General features: G+C 56.2%; 1 protein-coding gene across 22 annotated transcripts in view; it reads right to left on the bottom strand.

Moving 5' to 3' along the window:
* Nucleotides 1-1,477: 1,477 nt before the first annotated feature.
* LOC130849149 (probable ATP-dependent RNA helicase DDX41) overlaps nucleotides 1,478-16,558 on the bottom strand; it is a 40,176-nt gene continuing 25,095 nt past the window's right edge. For 15 of the 22 annotated variants that reach the window (XM_057727819.1, XM_057727808.1, XM_057727850.1 and 12 more), the window contains 4 exons: nucleotides 12,607-13,630; nucleotides 12,383-12,458; nucleotides 11,479-11,576; nucleotides 9,274-9,667 (listed from right to left, as the gene is read on the bottom strand). In XM_057727819.1, the coding sequence (XP_057583802.1) occupies nucleotides 11,480-11,576; nucleotides 12,383-12,458; nucleotides 12,607-13,630 (1,197 nt within the window). In that variant the 3' untranslated portion in view covers nucleotides 9,274-9,667; nucleotide 11,479. The other 7 variants (XM_057727920.1, XM_057727972.1, XR_009052700.1 and 4 more) reach the window with 7 other exon arrangements.

Raw genomic sequence — 16,558 nt, 5'->3', positions numbered from 1 at the left:
TCATGGCATGGTGGGGCCCAGCCACGTGAGTGTGGTGGCACGCCCCCGGCAGGTTCCCTGGAGAGCTCATGTGCTCTTTTTAAGCTTTGCTTCTTGCTGGGGGCCAGTTTCAGAGCACTGCACATGAATCTGAATTCTGGGGACAGCATCATGTCATTTGTTCAGTGCCACCTCTGGGAAAGAACGTGAAAACAGGCTGAATATTGTTTGGGGATCACACGTGGGGTGTGTAGCTTCTCAGGCAGGAATCTTTTCCAAGGGCCTCATTCATCTGGCTTTGTGCCCACTGTGGCCCAAGCAACCCTGGGCTCCAGCAGCCTCAGATACCATGTCCTTTGCTTTCTCATTGCCATTTCAACGATGAGGAAATCAAGGCTCAGAACATTAAGTAACTTGCCCAAGGCCACACACCAAATGACAAACATGGCTTGAGCAACTGCTGTCCTGCTGGGATAAGCGTGTAGCCTTGCACATGAAGTGCCTGGACAGAGGAGCTGTCACCAGTGTTCTGCCTACCCCTTGCGAGATGTTGAAATACTGGCCCATTTGCCAGCAGTCCTGTGACGCTGATCCATCTGTCCCATTCACCTGCGAACTTCTCAGAGTGCACCTGCCTGGCTCATTTGCGTCTTTTTTTTTTTTTTAATTTATTTTTTTATTTCATTGGCTATGTTTGGTCTTCGTTGCTGCACACGGGCTTTCTCTAGTTGTGTCAAGTGGGGGCTTCTCATTGCGGTGGCCTCTCATTGCAGAGCACGGGCGCTAGGTGTGTGGGCTTCAGTAGTTGTGGCACACGGGCTCAATAGTTGTAGCTCATGTGCTCTAAAGCGCAGGCTCAATAGTTGTGATGCACGGGCTTAGTTGCTCCGCAGAATGTGGGATCTTCCTGGGGCAGGGATCGAACCCGTGTCCCCTGCATTGGCAGGAGGATTCTTACCCACTGTGCCACCTAGGAAGTCCCTCACTTGTGTCTTGAGCCCAGCAGATAGTAGGGCACAGAGCTGGGTCAGTGGGTGCTTGTGGCCTGAGTGGCAGTCTTGTGGCATCTGCTGCCCCTTTGGCAAACAGAGCAGAGGGTTCCCTACTGGTAGCCTGTGTAGGCAAGGGGCCTGAGGCAGAAAGTCTCCTCCCAAATGGCCTTAGGAGAAGCCCCAGGAGCTTTACACAGTAACAGGAAGAAGGAGGCTGGGGCAGAACTGGAGGTTATAACAGCCAACCAGAAAGACCAGAAAACCCAACCATTTCCCCTTGGTCCATCAATGTCATCCTTCTCTTGAGTCATAAATCCAGGTAGACTAGAGGAGATACTCTACACTCCCAGAGTGGGCCAAGGTAGGCGGCTCCTTCCACAACTGAGCACCAGAAGGTGTGGCAGAGGTGGCGGGAGATGCCAAGGCCCTACCTGGGAGGGGCTCTGGAGGTCAGAGGGTGAGGCCTGCCCAGGAAGCATGGGGCAGATGAAACGAAACACAGAGGCTGAGACCAGAAAGCTTGTGTTTTAATGGCAGCTGGGGTAAAGTGGAACAAAAATAGTAGCTCTGGGGGGCACAGGGAGCAGGCAGCCAGGTCCAGCCTGGCCCAACCCAGGCCAGCTGGGCCGAGGATGCTGGCTTCTTGTCCATGGGACAGGGGTGTGTGGGAGGTGGCTGGAGCCCCAGGGACGGAGGCCCCTTGGCAAGAAAGAGGGAAGACAGCCAGCTCAGAAGTCCATGGAGCTGTGGGCCAGGTAGTCCTTGCGGCCAATGTTGCTAACCTGCTTTGTCTGCATAGCCTCGAGTTTGGGGCAGTCGGTGATCCGATGGCCCAGGCCCCCACAGAAGGCACAGCCACGCTCTCCTGGAGGGATGGGGTACCAGGGGAGGGAGGGTCAGCATGGTGATGGGGCCAGGCTCCATGCCCCAGACCTTGGCCCCCCAGCAGACCACCAGACCACTGAGGGGCAGCATGGACTTGTTCCGCATGCCCGCACTGGACTAGTGTCTCCCACCCCACGTCACCTCCGATGTCCAGCATGGACTCGTCCCCGCAGTGCAGTACTTGCAGTACGGGTGGAACCTTCTGCTTGGCCTCCAGCAGCAGGGCTTTGAGATCCATCAGCACCGACTCGTCTGTGGGGGTAGCAAGGAAACATCAGCTTCAACCCTGGGCCCTGCAGCCAGGACCGGGGGGTTATGGGTGGAGGACCCGGAGGACAGCTGAGGTGGCCCTGGTGGCAAACTCACCACAGGCCTTGTTGATGAAGGTTGTGGCGATGCCTGTGTTTCCTGAGCGCCCGGTGCGGCCGATACGGTGCACTGCAGAGAGCGGGAACAGAGCATGTGGCCCGCTGCCCAGGGCCGGGGGCCTAGCCTGCACCCCCAGCCCCCCAAACACCCCACCATAGTTCTCGATCTCCTCAGGCATGTCATAGTTGATTACGTGCTGGATGGCAGGGAAGTCCAAGCCCTTAGAGGCTACATCTGTGGCCACTAGGACGTCCTTCTTGCCCTCCCGGAATGCCTCGATGGCCTTGGTCCGTTCCTCCTGGTCTGGGAAGGGTCAGGCAGGAGCTGTTAGAATGACAGCAGGAGTCTGGGGAGGAGTGGCAGGCTGGCCAGGTAGGGGAAGCGATGAGGGGCTGCTATGGCAGTGGGGTCCAAGCCTAGGCACGTGCCACCCTGACCTTTGCCCCCATGGATGGCCACAGCCTCGACCCCCTTGAGCAGCAGGTACTCATGGATGGCATCCACATCTGCCTTCTTCTCCGCAAAGATGAGCACCTGTTCGGGAAGGCGGACTCCAGTCACAGAAGCTGACTCCTGGACGCCCCCACCACCCTCCCCCAGCACGCTGCCCCTGGCTCAGCCTGGCTGGTGGCACTCACAGGCGGTGGTGTCTTCTGCAGGCACTCGAGCAGATACACCATCTTGGCTTCCTCCTTCACATATTCCACTTCCTGCCACCACCAGGATCAGGTCAGGTGGTCCTGAGAACAGGCTCCCCAGCCACGGCCCTGCCACCAGCCACAGCCCTGCCACAGAGGACGAGCCCCCCACCCTAGTCCTGGCCAGGACGTGACCAGAAGCCTCCTGCCAAGCTGGGCACCATGAGGTGGCTTCCTGCTAAGGACCGTGGCTGTGAATGAAACCCCCAGTGCCCACAAGGTGGCCCCCCACCCAGCTCTGATCAGCTCCAGGGAGCCTCGCCGGCTCCAGCCCCCACAGGTGAGACTGGCCATCAGGAGTGCTTACCCACCTGGATGACATCCAGGCTGGCAGCCCCGGCACGCCCCACATTGATCGTGACAGGTTTTACCAGGGCGCTCTTGGCAAAGTTCTGAATCTTCTTAGGCATGGTGGCACTGAAAAGTAGAGTCTGTCGCTGGCCCTGAGGAAGAAGAGGGCTGGGGCTGAGGGCAGGCGGGGGCTGCGGAGGTTGAGCAGCTGGGACAGTGGGTGGGCTGCTGCAGGGCCTCAGGCCCCCCCAGAGTTGAATGTGCTATGCAGAAGGAAGGGGGCAGGAATATCCTGGTCATGTGGGGAAGGGCACCTTGAAGTAGGAGAAGATGGTACGGATGTCACCCTCAAAGCCCATGTCAATCATGCGGTCAGCCTCGTCCAGGGCCAGGTAACGACAGATGTCCAGGCTGACCATCTTCTTCTGCAGCAGATCCATGAGACGCCCAGGGGTGGCCACCATCATATGCACGCCACTGGGGACCAAGGAGAGACACTGAAGGCAGGGCCACCTGCTCAGCCCTACCTAGAGGCAGGCACTCAGCCTCGTTCTGCCCTCGGGCCTCCTTCCTGTCTCTCCTCACCTGTTCCTCCTTATCACTGCCACCACCTTGCTCTATGGACAGCACACAGCCCTCCTGGGGGGCGCTGCAACCTTCTCAACCACCGCTCTGTTCCATGCTTCCACTCCAGCTATGTGGTCGCCTCTGCCTCACACACCCTTCCCCCAGGTCACTCCTCTTACCCCCAGAAGGACTGTCTTGACTCTTCAGATAGGCCTCAGCCTGTGCTCCTGAAGCTCCCTTTATAGGCCTCAATGGGCTTAATTTCCTGATACACTGAACTCACCTTTTCCACGTCTGCATCCTCCCTGACTAGCAATGCCTATGAAACAGGGACTGGGTTTGGCCCATCCATAACCCTGAACATCTAGCAATGCCTGCCGGGAACTGCACCGTGCGAAAAGGGCTGAGGCCCGGCCATGCCCCAGAGCCTCAGCCTCCTTGATGGGTCACACTGAACAACCCTGACTTTCCTGGACACCCCGGGGCCCCCACCTCTGTGCCTTCTGCCGGGAATGCCTCGATTCCTTGACCTCCCAGGTGCCCCTGTTCCATCTGCTGTGTTCCCACAGTACCTCACCACATCCCTCTGTCCCACCCCAACCAACCTCCCCATTAGACTGAAGACTCTCTGAGGGCTGGGCCCATGGGAGACCTCTGCAACGATCTGTCAAGTAGCTAAAGCAAAGGGTCCTTTAGCTTGTCTAGGGGCTTTGGGGAAGCCCTTGGGACGGGGGTGTCTATGCTCACTGTCGGATGGTCTCCATCTGCTCTTTGACGGACATGCCTCCAATGCAGAGGGCACAGCGCAGGAGCGGCGAGCTGTCCTCCTGCAGCAGGCGGCAGTAATACTCCAGGATGCCGTGCGTCTGCCGGGCCAGCTCCCGCTGCAGGCATAAGGGCAGTGGCTGGCACCGGAAGGCGGCCCCATCTGCGCCCTGCCCTCCATGCCAACCTGTCTTACCGAGGGGCAGATGATGAGTCCATAAGGCCCTTCCCGCTTAGAGAAAGGTAACCTCTTCTCTTGTTCCAGGCAGAACATGATGACAGGCAAAGTGAACACCAGCGTCTTGCCTGAGCCCGTAAAAGCTATGCCTATCATGTCACGGCCGGACAGACTGGTGCGAGAAGCGAGGCCTGCGGGTCAGCCTCAGTAGAATACAGGCACTGCTTCTCATCTAGCAACCACTCCTCCCCAGGGCTGCCAGGTTCACACTCACATGGTGGGAATCCCCTGGATCTGAATGGGTGTGGGGTGATGGATGCCCTTCTTCTTCAGGCCTCTCAGGATGGCTACGGAAAACAACCCCGGCATCATCCTTGTGTCTCACAGGTACTTTACCAGGCCCCCAAACCCTATAAGATTGACACTATGCTATTTAGATTACAAATGATGAAACTAAGACCCAGGGAAAGAAAGAAAAAAGACACACACACACACACACACATACACAGACTTGTCCAAGACCTCCAGGCTAAGTGGAGGTAAGATTCACACCCAGGTCTGTTTAAGGCCATCATCACTTGCCCAGCAAAGCTCCCTGGTAGCAGAGATTAGTAAATATGAACAGTTGTAACACCTGGAAAAGAAGCATAAAGACAAGTTCCTCCTTCTCAAAGAGCCTGCAATCCCACTGACTAGACCCAATGCTGCCGCAGCTGGACTTGGTGGGGGCTAGGATGCAACCTCACAGATGTGTCACTACCAACATGGGGTGCTGCTGCCAGCCCCCACGCACCTGCAGGAAATTTCATTTCCTTGAAGCTCTTGATGGGTGGGGGGATGCCATCTCCTTCCACCAAGATGTGGTACTTCTTGCGCACCCGCTCGTGCCGCTCTTCAGACATGCTCAGGACGTAACGGGGTGGTGTCCAACTGTGGGTGAGTGGCAAGGGTGAAGAGAGCCCCTGGGCACAGCTGGCTTTGGGATGTCCCTGCCAGTCTCAGCCGCATACCATCTCAAGGACGGGTGACTGACTCTCCAGACGGCAAAGACATACCTAGTTTTGATCGGATCGTCGTAGGTGATTCCCTTAGCCATCTCCTTCACTGACATCAAGGCTGAGGAAACAGATGCGGCTCAGGGCTGGCTCCTGCGTCCCAGAGACCAGGCCCCTGAAATAGAACATGCCTGCGGTTGGGGGAGGAGGCTCAGTCCACCTCCTCTCTGCTCTGACTACAGCCATACCTCGACCCTCAGCCACGCTCTCAAGGATCTTTTCTTCTTCCTTCAGCTGCTTCTCTTTAGCCGACTCCTTGCGGGCTGACAAAAGAAGCAGGAGTGAGAGAGACACCAAAGCAGCGCACCAAACAGAGCCTCCCTCTTTCTGCCCAGCCTACCTTCAGCCTTCTCCTTGAGGTGCTGGTGCTGATCCAGGAGGCTGACGTTGGACTGAGGGCCCAAGGGGATGTCGTCCTCATCTCCGCGGGGCTCGCTGCCGCTGTCCTGCTGCTCCTCTTCCGCAGCTCCCTTGCGCCTTCGCTGCAGGAGCTTCTGGAGCTGAGGGTGCACCAGCGCCCCTCAGAGCCGAGCCCAGCGCACAGCGGGGCATCGGGCCCACAGGCCCGCGCCAGGATCCTGGCTTTTGGGAGAGGGTCCTGGGCCCCGAGGTGCAGAGCTGCCCCACCCCTCAGGTCAGATCGCCAGCTCCTCGTTTGCCTGGGGACCACGCTCCCGTGCACTGACACCTTACCCCCCCTGCCACCGCCAACCCCCGTCACCTGCCCTCACTCCTCCCGCGACCCGGGGCCCTCACCAGCAGTTGCCGTCGCTGTCGCAAGGGCACGTACGGCACGTAGTCCTCGTCGTCCTCATCCTCTGCTTCGGAGCGGCTTCCTGTGGCAGTCGCCTCGTCGGTGCGAGCTCGCTGCAGAGACACACGAGTCAGACCCGGAGCCCCCCACATTCACCATCGTTTGCCACCCGCGCGGACCCCGGTCTCGCTCCCACCTTCCGCTCGGGTTCCGATTCCGCCATCCTTTGCTGCACGCATGCGCACCACGGTAAAAAAAAACCCTTCTCGCCTGTGATGAGATCCAATCAGACGTGAAGAAGCGGACGTCGGCGCCTGGCAACGACCTCTGAGTGACGGATCGCGCAGAGGGACAAACTTTCTCCTGAGCCGTTGTCCTAGGCGCGGCGCCCCCGCCCCCTTGTGGACGGCTACGCAGCGGTCGCTGGGGCTGAGGGCAAAAGCGTCAGCAAAGCACTGTGGGACGCTAGAGGATTTGCAGTGCGCGCTAGAGGCGCAAACCCAGCCGGGTGGGAGCTTGGAGACCGCTGATCCTGAGCACGGCGGTCGGCTGGGTGCCCAGCCTCGCCCAGGGCGTGACGTCACCCGGCAGGCCCCGCTGGCGGACACTGCGCCCTCTGGTGGCCTGGGAGCTCTGGTGCCCGGCCAGCTGGGCCCCCGCCGTGCGCTCTATCCCGCCCCCATTAGCCAGCACGGCCAAGAGGGACAGGGTGGGGCTTGCAGAATAAGTGACTCAACACACGCTGCCGCTCTGACTGGTGTTCTCATCTGTGAGACACCTACGTTCAGAGTGCTGAGGGATAAACAGTAATGACGACGGTGGTGTTTAACTGAATGCCTGTATATGTATGTAAACGATTATTATTGTAAATGCTGTAATAGAGCTCAGTGACGGAAACCAGAGAAGGCTTGGGCCTGTATCTGAAGTTACAGGGAAGTGTGGACTCTCAGAGCTGGGAGTGCAGGAGAGGGAGAGGCTTCCTGTTAGTGTCTAGCGGGAGTGAAGTTCTGGCCCTGTGCAAGTTCCCAGGGAACAAAGAGATCACGTGGCCCGTGTGGGGTGGGGTAGTCGGAGCTAAGGCCTTAAGGTAGACCCAGAGCATGCAGGGCCAAAGCTATCAGGGTAATTTCAGCTTCACCAGGCACTTTAAAGAGGAGTGACGGCTCAGTGCTGTTCTTTTCTTTCTTCATGTATTAAATACGAGTGTGTGCTGGGCGCTGTGCACAGCACCAAAGCAGGTAAGAGATGAACAAGACACAAACCCGGCTGGTGAGCTTACAGAGGAAGTGAGGAGACAAACAGAGATAACTGGGCTGGAGGTTAAGAAATCTCAAGACACAAACGGTACTTTTGCAATAAGCATTAAAGCAGGGCACACTGGTTCTTATAGTAAAAGTGGCTTCTCAGCTGGGAGGTGAAGGGTAAGGTAGCATTCATGAAGAAAGTGTTAACTGGGAAGAGGGAAACAAGTGAGCAAAGTCAGGAGCCCCGAGGTGCCAGGCCTAGGTGGAGACTGAGGTCATCAGGTGTGGAGTGTGCCAGAGGCAGGGGCTGGGCTTGGAGGACCCTGAATGCCATTCACAGAAATCTTTCTCTGTAGATAAAGCAGCTACCTGATCAGACTTGCAACTCTGCAATGATGAAGCAGAATTGTAGATAGCTGTGACAATTCAACTGCAGGGCAGAAGCCTAGTGTAAGAGCTGAAGGGAGAGAGGAGCACAGGTGACAAATATACAGAGAAGGGTTTCAGAGAAAAGTGTCCACACTTCCTTGGGGATTGGCCAAGGGAGCAGGAATTGTGAGCCTGTGGTCCATGCTGTTTCACCTCTTTGGAAGAGGAAGCTGGTACTGCCAGGTGTGTGTGTGTGTGTCTGTGTGTGTGTGTGTTGGGGGGGGGTGTTCATCCTGGGGGGGAAGGAGGGAGTGGTTTCCAATCCTGCTCCCAACACTCCACAAAGGGCTCTTAGTGACTGTGTGGCCACTGCCACTATTGCTCCCCACATGAGCTCAAGCTAAAAGTTGGTTTCAGTAGAGAAAATGACATTGAAGGTGAGGATTTGGGACAAAAGTGTGTGTGAGGCATTTCTAGCAAACCCTATTATATTAAAATCCGAATTCACAAACCAGATCCATGGTGGAGAGTGGGGGATGAGGGACTTTGCTTTTCTTTAGAGAAGAGTTCATCATTCTCCTCACTCTCAAGTACTTAGGCTACATGTCCATTCCCATTGTAAAGTCAGATCCAATTTATAAAAATTCCACTTACCACCAACTTTCCCTGACAATTCCACTTGTCCAGGCTATAGGTGCGCAGTCCACAAAGGCCTCAAACTTTCTCACATGCCCTGACCCCTCCAAGTCCCACCCCTCCAACTCACCCATCTTGGAGGGAGGGAAACTGAGAGTGTGGGGAAGGGCTTGCTCAGGGTTTCAACACCAGAGTCCTCCCAACAGGAGGAAAAGGCACAGATGCTGCTGTCATACAGGCCTATGCTCTAATCCTAGTGGGCCAACATGAGCTCAGTAGTCACTTTCCTGTCTTAGCTTTAATTTCCACATCTGTAAAATGAGATCACAGTCCCCCTTAGTGTTGCTACGAGAATTAAGGGGAAGCGACGTCAGCCTGCTGACAGCTGGCACATGCTCAGGGAGGTTATCGGCTAAGGCAGACCCCAGTGCTTCTGAGCATACCTCCACCCCCACTCCCACCCAGACGAGCAAACCACCCGCACACTGACGCTGTGTCCAAATGTTGCTTTATCTTTCGGCAGGAAAGATCTTCACAGTATCAAAAGTAAAGAATTGAAAAAACAAGTAAAACAAAAAACAAAAAAAACAAACACAAAGAGAGCAGTGTTGGGCCAGCAGTACCATCAGCCCCCAAGCCCACAGGCCAGCCCAGCCCAGCCCCCAGGCTCTGAGTGTGGAGGCTGCGTAGCACCAGGAAGCAGCTCTGCGGAGGTCCTGAGGGGCCCCAGCACACACGGGATCTATTCAGCTTTTGGTTGGTCCAGGATGGCAGGGAGCAGGGAGGGTCTTGGGCAGGTGGGTGGGGATGTGAAGGAAAAACTGTAGACCCTCAGCTGGCGGTCGGGGTCTCAGGACACCCTGAAGAAGCTTGATCTGGCAGGGGCTGAGGAAACAGAAGAGCATGGCCACATGGTGAGCAACGGCTCCTGCCCTAGCCTCCCCATGCTGGCTCTGAGTCTCCACAGGTCCTCATGAAAGCAGGAACAGCTGCCTACTATTTCTGTCCCCTGGGCTGAAAACACTGAACACACTTTCTCAATCACCTCCAGCAGAGGATGAAGGGTGAGACCCAGTTTGGGGACAGAGCCCCGGCCCCAAGGAATATCACGCTAAATCTCAAGGCATGTGGACAACACCTGAGGAGCCCACAAACCCTCCGCTGCAGGCCAGGGTGGAGGAAGAGCCCAGCCTCTGGCACTGCTCTCCCGGTGACAGTGAAGAGGCCACCTATGCACTTGAGACTCCTGCCTCAGGCTCCAGGGACACGGCCCAGGCTGGCCCCCAAGGCTGTGCCAGCACTGCTGTCCCACGCACTCGGGGCTCACCATCACACTCTGAGGAGGGTGGAGAAGGTCAAAGGAGCACAGGTGGGGAGCACTCCCTGTCCTGAGAAAGGGACCAACCAAGAGGGAGTGGGAGAAGATTATGCCTGGATGAGGCTTCCTAGATGACGGGGGCACTGGGCTGTGGGAGAAGGTGGGATCCGTTTTTCTCTCAGAAGGGCAACAGATGAAGGTGCCTGGGACCCTTACAGCTCCTGGTTCCTGTGGAGGCGGTGAAGAAAGGCAGGAGGGCACCCTGGCCCTGGCAGAAGCTCCTGGGGGCATGGATGTATCAGTCTGGCAAAGGATCAGGGAGCCCAGGCCCACTGAGCAGAGGCGCTGAGGTGAGTCCTGACTCTGGGGTGGTACAAAGGTGCCACAGGGAGTCCAACCCTGAAGGCTGCCCCTGGGAAGCTGAAGAAAGTGTCAGGGGTGGGGGGATCCTGACCTCAAAGGGGACTTGGGGACTCAGCCAAGGCTCCGGGAAGTCTGTGGCCCTGGCACTGGAAAGAGGAGGAGGACAGGTGAGAACATCCTCCTGGGGGGTCACTGAGCTCAGCCCACCCGCCCTAGCTTCCTATTGCCTTAAAGGCAGCTGTGAGGTTGCCAGCCTTTTGTGGCTGGCAACCCCAGGGACACATCTTAGGGTGAACCACGGCACTGCACAGCCATTAAGGCCCAAGCCCAGGACCACGGCCTGCCAGCCAGCCATCTCTTCTGCCCTGGGTTCCCAGCCCACCACTGCCTTCTCAGTCTTCTGTTTTCAGCCCAGAACATCATCTGATATGTCAATATTTCAGACAAAAGGACCCGTTCAGGTGGCTGGGAGGGGAGGCCAGAGCCCAGCTTGGGGCCAGGCTCTTCTTCCAGGAGGCAGCCGCTCTATCGATTTCCTCATGGAACCTGTCCTGTGTGGGAAACAGGGTCCACCTACTCCTCTATTCCTAAATGATCTCCAAGGCCTTGGTCTAGTGTGGCTGCCCTATCACTGCTCCCTTGGGGTGGGGCCCCTTTTGCATGGCTTCAGCAGGGAAGCACCCTCGTAGCCTGCGTGGAGGAGCCAGGCCAGGCAAATGAGATTCAACCCTGAGGCTGACAGTGTCAGGGGTGGGGCAGCCCTCTGAGGCCATGGCCGCCTGGGCACTCTGAGAGGCAGCTGGTGAGGGAAGTAGAGGCCTGGCAGTGACATCCCAGGAAATGGCAGTGTTGGAAGGAACACGAGCAGGAGAGCTCCCAGGAGAAGAGATAGGGCCGGCTGAGCACCTAGTCCAACGCCCTGGGCCCCGGAGCATGAAATGGCCTGGCAGGGACACAAAAGGTGGCAAAGCATGGGAAGAGGAGGTGCATGCAACACTTGAGGGGATCTCTATACCTCACTGAGCTGTGCTGGGAGTGGTTTTCTTGAGGCTGAAGTTGGTCCAGTTCACAGCAACTTTCTGACGCGTTTGTTTTGCAGAATCCAAACAGAACCTGTCAGGTTTGGGAGATGCCAGAGAAGCACAATCAGAGGTTCCCTCCTTTCCCCACTGGACCTTCTTCTAGACCAGTGTGTCGTGGTCACTAAAGAAACCAGGTCAGCTCTGCACAACCCCTCTGGCTCCCAGATGCTGGGGTCTAGCAGTATGGGGCTTCCTGGATGAGATGCCCAAAAGCCCAGGGGACAGTGTGAAGACAGTGACACTGCCTTAAGCCTCCCTGCTGACCTGTATTCTATTCTAGCTATACTGGGATGCCTTCTGTTCCTGCAAGGATGGTGTGTTTCTTCTGCCCTCAAACCCTTCTTGTTTTACCTGGCCCACTCACCCCTCAGGTTTCAGCCTCTTTTGGGAGGGCTGCTCTGGCCACCCCACCCTTCAGCCTGGCCGTTCCTAGGCCCTGGCCGCGTGCCCTCACTCCTCTCTCAGCATGTATCACTGGATTGTATGTTTATGGCTCTCTCTCCCCACCTAGAGAGACTGTGTTTGATTTGCCTCTGCTCCCCAAACTCAGCCCAAGCAGAGCAGAGGAAGTACAGGTGAATGAAACTGGAGAAAGCCCTTGTTCTTGGGGCCTGACATGCCTCCTGCTCCCTGTTCCTTGCACCTTCCCAGATGACCTTGTCCTACCAAATCATCCTGGCTACCTGTGTCCCAGCAGAGAGGCTGGTGGGAGAGAGTATGGAGGGGCTGGAGAAGCTCTCCCTCCAAGGGCACATGGCTGAGGGTGAGGCCTTTCTGAGAGGCGGGGTGGGGGAGGCTGGAGTCCACCACGAGTGGGAGAACAGGCCTTGCACCTACCTCTTGAAGTACTCCACCTCCCGGTCAGTCTCATCCATCTCCACCCCATCCATGTCCTTGGGCAGGAACACATCGTCTAGGAAGACACAGCCAGGAGGGCTCAGTGCTCAGGGCCAGGCCTCTGGTCATGCTCTTGGGGCAATGCTGGCTCACATGTGAGGACTGCCCTCCACCCCGTGGCCTGGCTGGGGGGTGGTCAGCCACTCAGTCCCTGGTGCACTCACCCAAGGAGGAGGCTGACTTCTCCTGTTTGTTGCGGCTCCGGCGGCTGCGGCCCTTGCCCTGTGGCAAGCTCTGTGGCCTCGCTGGGCCCGGGGGCAGCACAGACTCTGCGTCCAGAGGCCGTGCCTTGGCTTCACCTGGCCAGTTTCGCCAGGAGCTGCCTTTTTCCTTGTCAGCTTTGGGGCTGCCAGCCCAGCCTGGTCCTGGTCGGGTCCCCCGGCTACCTTCTCCAGCTTCAGCACAGCTGTCCAGTCTGGGAGGCTCTGGGGCCTTGCTTGGCTGCTTGGGGCTGGAGGTCTGGCCCTTGGCACTGGGAGTCTCCAGGCAGGCTGGGGACTGGGGAGCTGGGCTCACCTCGCTCTTCTTGGCCTGACTACCCTGTCTCTTGCCCTTCCGTGGCTTCCCACCTGAGGCCACAGGCTCAGGCATCTCCTGCTTGCAACCAGGGACCTCCTTTCCACCTGGATCCTCAGAGCTAGGGTTACCTGGCTTGGGTGTCTTGACCCAGATCACCCGGGACAGGTTGGGCACGGTGTTGAGTCTCCTCACCAGCCCACTCTCAGGGATGATGCCAGGAGGGGGGCCCCTCACCTCTGTCCATGGTGGATGGGGACTTCTCATTTCTGCCCATGGTGGGGCTGGCTCGCCGGGAGCTTGTAACACATGGTTCTGAGGGGAGCCCAAAGTCAAAGGGGACAGGTCAAGGTTAATGTCAGGCCGTTGCTCTGAGGAGCCATTGAGGTTTAAGGGGGCTAGACTCTGAGGCTCTGGCTCAGCAGCCCCCTCCTTAGAGAAGCCATTGCTGTCCATGCTGAGCTCACACACGCTGAAGCCGGCGCGGATGGAGTCCTTGACAGTGTTCTTGATCTCCTGTAGACGGCTGCTCAGAAAGCTGTTGACCCGATCCAGCTCCTGATCGGGCCACTCCAAGAGCCTCTCCCTGGCAGGCCTCAGCTCCCGGCTTCCAGAAACACTACGATTTGCCTGCTTTAGAGCTTCTGCTGCCAACTGGGCCTTCTCCTTTTCCTGCCAACAGAAGAGGCAGTTTCAGCAGGGGCTTGGCAGCTGCCAGGCACAATGTGACACCTGACACATCTGTCTCCGGCCCAGCTTCACCACGAATGGGCTAGAGGCAGGGCTGGCAATCCTGGCCTGCTCACCCTGCAGCAATGAGGATGAAATGCAATCAGATAAGTACCTGTCCTGGAGATGGAGGCAGTGACACCCACAGAGGGTAGGGTTTTTACATCTTGTTTGCCCAGGGCCCCACTACCAGTCCTAGAGCCTAAAAAGGCTAAGAAGGCTAGGACTCAAAAGGGATAGGATCTGCCTCCCAGGCATAAACGTAAGTAATTCACTCACTGGCTGAGTCTCAGTAGACTCAACTGCAAAATGGGGACAATAATTCTGGAGTGAAGACCAAAGTAGGGATGCATGTAAGAAAGATGGCTGCTACAGAAGACGCGGGGCTGTGAGACTGCCGTGGGAGATGAGACTGCTGGGTGGCTGGGAATGCTGTGCCCTCCTGATGCCGCATATGGGTGCTACTGGAGAGGGCCAAGTTCCCATAGGAAGGCACTCACTGCTTAGTTGGCCTCAAGTAATCAAGGCCACGCCCAAAGCATGCCCAGTGACATACAAGGGACAGCCACATGGGGCCAGCAAGATGTCAAAGCAGCCCCTTTGCCCAGGTGAGGACCAGGAGGCAGAGGGAGGCTAGACCCTGCCACTCAGCACTGACAGAGTCAGATCTGGAGAGTGAAAACAAGCCTGTGGGCTCTGAGTCACCCCACCCCTCTGCCTAACCTCAGGGCACCAGCAGGTTAAGGAGGCCTTGAGAGGCAGAGGGGAGACAGCTGTCAAAAGCCAACAGGAACGAGGTGGTAGTGGTGAGCTGGGGCCAGATGACTTTACCATTTTACCTATTTCCAGCTCATTTGGGAATGGAGGGGGAGAAACAGGAAAAATGAGACAAGAAAAGAGGGCTTGCCACCACCTGTGTCAAGTTAAAGAGGGTGACCCTGGTGGGCATAAATGTACTTATTCTCTCATCTTTTTAAAATACTGGCTTTTAAAAATACACTGCTGACTAGGACCACAACTGTGGGACCTTGGACAAATCACTTATTCTCCCTGAACCTTAAAATCTCCATTTGTAAATTTGGAAGAAAAACTTCAACCTACATATGTCACACGGTCATATGAGGAAACTGGAGTGGATGTGTGTCCCTTTCCCTGGGCACTAATAAGGCTGTGCCTTGCACTGCGGTGCTCAGGCGAGGAAGAAACTCAGCCTGGAGCAGCTGTGTGCCATGGAATTCAAGGCTACAGGCCGAGCTCCGAGGTCATGGGGGTGGCCAAAGAACTAAAAGGCCCTTCACTCTGTTCCTCTTCTGCACCAGAACAGCTTTGCTTTTATCTTTTAGGAACTGAGGTTCCACGGAAGATTTCAACTGCAGGAGAGTTTCGCTGCTATACAAAAATCTGAAAACTACTGGTGTAGAGGGAGTGACATGGAATCATGTACACCTCGGTAGTGAGAGAAGGAGAAAGCACGGAACCACACATTTTCTGCCAGGTACCATAAGCCTGGTACCTCCCCATGCTGTCTCTTTTAATCCTCACAATTGCCCTTGCTGTGTCGTTATCCTCAATTTACAGATGAAGAAACTTGACTTTGGAAAGAATAAGGAACTGGCCCAAGATTACATGCTAATTAAATGGCAGGGTCGGGAGAGCACACCCAGGTGTGACCTTCAGAAGTTCTTATGTTTTTCAATATTGTTTGACAATCATTTCCTGACCTGTGACTCTATGAGGCACTGGGCTGGGCAGGCTCTGGGAATTCAGCCATGCATGAGAAAGTCTCTGCTCACTGACTTGAGTCTGCTGGGGGAGATGGACATGCAAACAGGCTGTTTAATTCTGAGTGACAAGAGCTACAGGGAAAAAAGCACAGAGTGCTCTGGGAACCCAGACTGGGCTATCAGGAAGTGGTTCCCAAAGGAAGCAGTATCTCACTGAGCACTGAAGAGTGAGCAGGATTGTCCTGGGAAGTGTGAGACAAGCACATTCTAGACAAGAGGAAGTAGAAAGGCTAGGAAATGGGAACATGCAAAATATTTGGGGAATGCAAACATTCAGAGGGACGGCAGGAGCTCAGATTTCTTCTGGGTTGGGGTAGTGGGCAGGAAGGCCGTAGGGGCAGACTGAGAGATGAAGCTGGCAAGCTAAGCAGGGGCTAGATCCTCAAGAGCCCTGCAGGCCACGCGTGAGCCTGGATTTGACCCTAAGGGCAATGTTCAGCCACAAAAGCTTTTTAAGCAGTGGCAGTAGGGTGGAGAGACATGGATGGTGTGAGCTACTTGGGAGGTAGCATGGCCAGGACTTTTGGTTACAGGTGGGAGAGAGAATGGCATGAGTCATGAAAACAACATCGACAACCACCACTGCTGCTGCAGCAGCTACACTGACCAAGCGCTCACTCTGCCCAACCTTTCTGTGCGTCACTCTGTTTCATTCTCACAAAAGCCCTGAATTAGGTTCTACCGTTATTCTCATTTTATGGAGGAAGAAACTGAGGCTTAGAGGTTAAGTGATTTGCCCAAGGTCATATAGCAAGTATGGCAGAGCTGGGTTTCAAACTGAGCTCCAATCCCAAGGCCCGCTGCTCTCCATCACCATGATGTAGTCCTTCCAGGATGGCACCTGGGGTTCTGGTTCAGGCAGCTGGGTGGATGGTGGTGCCATTAACTAGACAGACCACGGAGAAAGAAGAGCAGGCTCTCTGGAGAGAGATGACAAGCTTGGCTTGAGATATGTTGAGTTTGGGACGTCTGTGAGGAGGTGCCCAGCAGCGGTAGATGTCACTGTGAAGCGCAGAGAGGAAACAGGTGGACATAAGGACCTGGGAGGCAACACTATCTAGATGGCTCTTTCCCAGGGAGCTGTCCT

The sequence above is a fragment of the Hippopotamus amphibius genome, chromosome 1 (genome assembly GCF_030028045.1).
Source record: "Hippopotamus amphibius kiboko isolate mHipAmp2 chromosome 1, mHipAmp2.hap2, whole genome shotgun sequence".
Lineage (NCBI taxonomy): Eukaryota > Metazoa > Chordata > Mammalia > Artiodactyla > Hippopotamidae > Hippopotamus > Hippopotamus amphibius.
This window is presented reverse-complemented; position numbering and strand designations above follow the sequence as displayed.